This window comes from Phaseolus vulgaris, chromosome 8, assembly GCF_000499845.2.
Source record: "Phaseolus vulgaris cultivar G19833 chromosome 8, P. vulgaris v2.0, whole genome shotgun sequence".
NCBI lineage: Eukaryota > Viridiplantae > Streptophyta > Magnoliopsida > Fabales > Fabaceae > Phaseolus > Phaseolus vulgaris.
This window is the reverse complement of record NC_023752.2, coordinates 216,275-222,059: the sequence shown is the minus strand read 5'-3', so window position 1 is coordinate 222,059 and position 5,785 is coordinate 216,275. Positions and strand designations below refer to the sequence as shown.

The window sequence follows — 5,785 nt, the reverse complement described above, 5'->3', positions numbered from 1 at the left end:
CCATGATACGTCGACATGAATCCAGAAGACTGAACAATCAACATATCCATAACAAAATGGATGATCTAAGTCGTAATAGGCTTAAAAAAAATGTTCATATTGTATGATGAAAAGTCACAATAAGAGCAACTCTACAAACAAGCTTCATACAAAAATGCAATAACTTTCATTATTAATTTCATAATTTTTTTACCTGTATATATTTATGCCTTCATTTTTTTTTATTACAAACAACAAACATTCCTTCATAAAACTAAGAACTTAATTTTTATGTTACCATGATCATTCTTCATAACAATTTTGTAAACACATTTTTATTACCATTATAGTTTTTTAAAAATTATCTTTGCATACAATTATAAAAGTTTTTCATACAAAATTTAGATACCATTTATATATAATAATATTATTATTTACAAACTATATATTAATATTTTTGAAACCAAATATACAAATCTAATTTTTTTATTTATCAAATAAAAAAATCAAAATATTACATTGCTGACCGACCATGAATACACAATTTTAATTAATTTAAACAATACTAAAATAATTATTTAAATATTATTATTTACATAAAGTAATATTATATATTAATATTATTTTTAATTATTTTAAACAATACTAAAATAATTAATGAAATATTAATATTTACATAAAATAATATCATATATATTAATATTTATGGTTTAATACTCGTATGAAGTAAAAAATTACTTACAAATTCAGTTCAAAATTGATTATACAAAAATATTGTTAAGGTGACATAACTTCAGTTCAAACATATTACACTAAAATCATACAACTTAAAAACAACTTTACTTAACAAAAAAATTGACTAAGCAAGATCATGATAGGTTAACATAACTTTGTTCTTAACACTAGAATCATGTAACTTTGATATGACTTCACTTTAACATGACAAAAAATGTGTCACATTTACACGATTTTAAGAAGTCATACAGAATCAAGGGGAGAAGTTGCTATAGCTTGAACATCATATCATGAAAATTGTTCCATTAGCTATGTCATTCCAACAAAACATATTTGAAAACTAGTTAAAAACATGGAATTAAACACAAATTCAAGCCAGCAAAATAACGTGTATCCAACTACATAAGATGGACACATTGTGCTATGACTTCAGTATACAGAACATAAAACTAGAGATAGAGAACTAGCAAACATATATATAAATAGAATATACTCAATTCAGCTTTGGTGTATAGATAAATAATTACTACACATGAAACTTTAGAAGCCTGAACACACAAATAAGCAAGACAATACTCATTCTTCTCGAGTAGCAGGATCCATTCCAGTAGAAGGGCTATCGGCAAAATATTCTTGATGCCTCAAATTCACGCCATACTGTTCATAAAAGATAATGAGTGGATTCAATGTAAAAGAATATTAACATAGCAAAATTAGCCAAAATGAACGGTATATTATCTTCTAAGCATACATCTCAATAAAACACATAATATTGATCAAAGAAAAAGCTAAAAACATGACTACACCACCGTCATGGGATGGAACGATTAGTTACAGTTTGTGTCTCTTGTGGCTCACAATGTGTCTGAGACTGACTGAAGAAACCCCACAAAAATTAAAAAAATGATGAAACTAGACCAGCTGGTCAGACAGGGCAGGAAGCATGGAATTAAAAACCATTGAACGGATTCAAACCAATTAAAGATAAGAAAATGAAAGTAGTGAAATATGTAATAGGCAATGACGGTGTTCAAAGCAGTGGAGATGACACTACTATTCTAATCCCAATTATCTTCTCTCAGAAGATGTTTAAATTGTCATAATTGGGTTAAGACCTTCTGCGCACTATTGAATATTAGACAAAATCACCATCTTCTATAAACATACAACAGAGCAACGAAAGATCTAGATAAGCCAACAAAGAAAAGGTTTAAAAGATGAGTGATGAGCTATCACAGACCTGTGTGGAAGAGAGTGAATTATTCATATTTATAGTCAGGTGTGGATATTACACAGTGAGAGTAAACATCCATAATACAATAATGGATTGCAATGACCCTACAACGAGGAGAAATAACAAACTATTCTTACCTCACGCAATGCTTTTGATAGGTCTTCCATTGTCAAAACTAAACGTTTATCCTGTTATAAATGATGAAATGTAAGCATACACATACACATAATGAATTGTATAGAGAAAAACAGTTATTAGCTGTCAAAACCTTTTGCTGCTTGTCCCTTTTGTCTTTTGGAATCGTTGCTTGTCTTGCTTTGCAGTGCCTACAGTTAACATGTAATCAACTCATCACCCAGTACACACACATAAAAGAAAGACAAGGCAGCTTAATGACTAATAACCATACACTTATAAATTAGCCAAAAACGAAGTAGCAATGCACTCGTGGATGAAAAAAGGAGAAATTTGTGGGATTCTATATTGGTAAAACTAAGAAAATCAATAACACGGACAAAAAAGGTATTCAAAAAAAGTTGGCCAGTTATATCCTATGAAGACATTGCACTTTGGTCTAAAATATAGGACACTAGGACTCTGCATAAATATGTGAGTAGAGAGTAACACGAAATCAAATGCAATAAAATATAAGCAACACGATAAAGGATCTAAGTTGATAATAAGTAATATTTTTATATCATCTATTCAACTTTACTTATAATGATGAGTCTAAAAAAGAATGTAGATTATTTACAATGAAAGTACTGTACTTCCTAGATGAATCATACCAAAAGTTAGTACAAGCTACGTCTAGGGGGGGTAAAATTTTCTCAACAACCTTAATATTAAGCTTTTTGATTCATATTTGTCCTCTCATTGTAGTTTCTACATACTGACACGGACACACCATAAGGAGAGATAAAATCACAAAAAAATTAAGTGCAAAGTGCAAAGAATTCCATTCATGCATGTGTATATGCATTTCCTATATAATACCTCAGACACACTCATTAAAGAAACAGGTGTTCAGACACTCCTCAACTCCTCTCACACGCATGGACTAACTTTCGCAAAAAGTTCAATACTTTTAGGAAACCAGAAATAAACTTCAACAGAAGAATATGTCTAAATTAAACTAACACATGAATAGGTAGTCGTGATGCAGTAATTCAAGGTTAAAAATAAATAAAATAAAAGCTAGAAGGCAAAGATTCAACCAAAAACACAAGTAAAACGAACATACTGAAGTGCATCTCCTGCAACTTCAGCAACAAACTTTTGAGTGGCAACAGCAACCAATCTAGTCCTGAAAAAAAATGATAAGTGTTTCCAGTCAAGCTCACAGTATACGAAGAAGAAACGCAAGGTCTAAGAATGGATTAAAAATAAATACAAGATGTTTCAATAACGTGTTTCCTAACAAAAAAAAAAAAACTTTGCCTAAATCGAATTCCATGAACCCTTATTCTGTGGGATAGAGCATAAAGAAAAATTGAGAGTGAATGGAGATAAGAGGAGGAACCCACAATCGAACATCAGGGCACTGAAAACCGCTCTTGGCCAAGTAATGCTCCACCAATTCATCAGGTATCTAAACAAAAAGGGCAGTGATTAAATTGTGCAAAGTGGGAAATTGGAAGAACAGAGATGAAAGAAAGTTACAGTGGGAGTGTAATCCATTAAGGAAGCGAGGAAATCAGAGAGAGCAGCGTCATCATCGCCTCTTCCTTCGCTCGATTGCGGATTCTGATTCATCCTTTTATCTTAGCGATCAATCGCTACTCAAAAAAGCTTCATAATTCATAAGAATCAACGTTATTGAGTTCAATAAATTAACACTCATGCATCAAACAAACACAGAATGAAGCGCTTCTCAATTCAAACCTCAACTCACACAGTTCTTCTTCTGCTCCTCCCTTTCTCTCTCTTCCTATATCTACAAAACAAAGCCCACGTTTTATTTCACGAAACAAAAAACCCAATACACCACTCTTTTGTTATATATGCACCCCTTTATTCTTTTATAGAAAAAACGACGTGCTTATCCTGAGTTTGGGTATTTCCTCCTAATTGTTTGGTTGTTAAAGATTTAATTAGTTAGGATTTTATCATTTATTTAATTAGTTAAAATTTTATTAGGATTTTATCATTTATTTAATTAGTTAGGATTTTACAATCTTTAGTACTATATAAATAGAGTATTGAACTATTATTTGAGATATGAATAGTATATGCACTTTGTTTCCTTTTCTCAATTCTCTATCATTGTTCTTGGTATAATCGGAAGCCACCTAAAGGTTTTCTTTGTCCAAAGTCTAATCGTTATTTGAAATCTCTTACAAGAGGACCTAAACGTTTCTACACACGATCGCTCTTATCAATTTTCTTTATGCACCCTTATTATTTGCAATACTATAATTATTCTTGATAATTTTGGATGATTCCAGAATAAGGGATCCGTAAACAAAAAGTGTTTCCAGTAGGGATTCTATGGGTAAAGTGTGTTTCCATATCTCGAAGACAAAAAAATCATTTAAGAACATCCTTTCCATAACACATTTTTTTTTAATTTCCAGGTAAATATGAAATTTATAAAATATATAGTATGTTCTGAAAATATTTCGAAAAATGCAATTTGGAAGTATTTTTTAAAAATGGTAAAATGGTCTTTTCCGAAAATGATGGGTGCAGGAAGTCATTGTTGGGTGCAGGGAGAAACACTCCCTGAGTTTTCAAAATCATTTTCAAATACACTTCTTACAAAAGTAAAATATATATTTTTGTTATCTTCTTAGCAATTTAGAAAAAAATACTTTTTGAAACACTAAGATTAAATGAGTGTTTGAGAAAGTATTTTCTTCAATATTAAGAAAAATGTATATTAAGATTAAAATAAGTGTTTTGACAAGGTTTACCAATTCCTAGGTCAAAATAATTATCAATTTTTGAATTTGTACTAGAGCTTCAATGTGTTGAAAAAAATGATAGAAGCTATTTTTTTTTGAATAATCTTGAATAAACACTAACATATAAGGTGTCAAAAGTAGTTAGTTTCATATGTTTGTCTTTAAAAATGAAAAACTACCCCCACCTAATACTCACTTAAAACACAACGGTTAACTCCTTAATGGGCTAACAGAAAAAGTTGACGAAAACATATTTAAATTTTGAATTTTGCAAAATTACTTCAACTTGTCAAAATTAATTAAAAGACTTTAAATATATATCCATTAATTAAATAAAACTACAAGGTTATAAAATAAATATAAAGTTACGAGCATAACTTCTGTTATTGATATTATAATATTAGCTTTAAAACTACAAGTAAAATATAATTACAGAGAGAATGGTTTCAATGCAAAGTTGACTGTGTAAGACAGTAGTTGAAAATAATGTCATACATTAGAAGTACACAATTCAAAATGGTATAAAAAACCCAACTCTTTCAAACACACGTCTTTTTCCATATTTTAAAACCTCTATTTCTATAATGTTTATATTTATTTATTTAGTACAAAAGAACGTTTTGTTCATGCTTTCTGAATAAAACATTTAACAGTAACTGTTTATTTCTTTTGACTCAACATTAGCCGTTTTGTTTGAAAATCATTTTACTTAAGAAAATATATACAATTTATTTTAATCATATAATTATTTCTGTATTATTTTATGGGTGGAAGAATATAGGGTTAATTTGTTGAGTACTTATTGCAATCTGTTTTTCATTAGTTGCCAACAATAAAATATTTTGCGGTGAAAAGAAAATAAAAGAAAAAAAAGGAAAGAAAAGAAAATAAAAGAAAAGAAAAGAAAATAAAAGAAAAAAAAGAAAAAAAG

At 29.4% G+C, this 5,785-nt stretch overlaps 1 protein-coding gene across 2 annotated transcripts; it reads right to left on the bottom strand.

Annotated features, from left to right (window-relative positions):
* Nucleotides 1–1,002: 1,002 nt before the first annotated feature.
* On the bottom strand, nucleotides 1,003–3,944 carry LOC137823849 (transcription initiation factor TFIID subunit 10). Of its 2 annotated transcripts, none has more exons than XM_068629139.1 (7): nucleotides 3,833–3,944; nucleotides 3,611–3,739; nucleotides 3,475–3,539; nucleotides 3,192–3,254; nucleotides 2,217–2,274; nucleotides 2,086–2,136; nucleotides 1,003–1,371 (listed from the first exon to the last, which is right to left on the bottom strand). In XM_068629139.1, the coding sequence occupies exons 2-7, from the start codon at nucleotides 3,701–3,703 to the stop codon at nucleotides 1,291–1,293; spliced, it is 411 nt and encodes a 136-aa protein (XP_068485240.1). In that variant the 5' UTR covers nucleotides 3,704–3,739; nucleotides 3,833–3,944; the 3' UTR covers nucleotides 1,003–1,290. The 2 variants fall into 2 exon arrangements, with proteins under 2 accessions (XP_068485240.1, XP_068485242.1); XM_068629141.1 differs by having other exon boundaries at nucleotides 3,843–3,938.
* Between the last annotated feature and the right edge of the window lie 1,841 nt (nucleotides 3,945–5,785).

What these genes read in the sequence shown, in the direction of transcription:
- LOC137823849 (XM_068629139.1), bottom strand. Translation starts at nt 3,703, where the DNA reads ATGAATCAGAATCCGCAATCGAGCGAAGGAAGAGGCGATGATGACGCT. An exon ending in CAGTGCCCTGATGTTCGATT is followed by an intron (nt 3,255 to 3,474) that starts GTGGGTTCCTCC and finishes ATTTTTTTTCAG; the next exon opens with GACTAGATTGGTTGCTGTTG. An exon ending in TATCAAAAGCATTGCGTGAG is followed by an intron (nt 1,372 to 2,085) that starts GTAAGAATAGTT and finishes TTTTATGAACAG; the next exon opens with TATGGCGTGAATTTGAGGCA.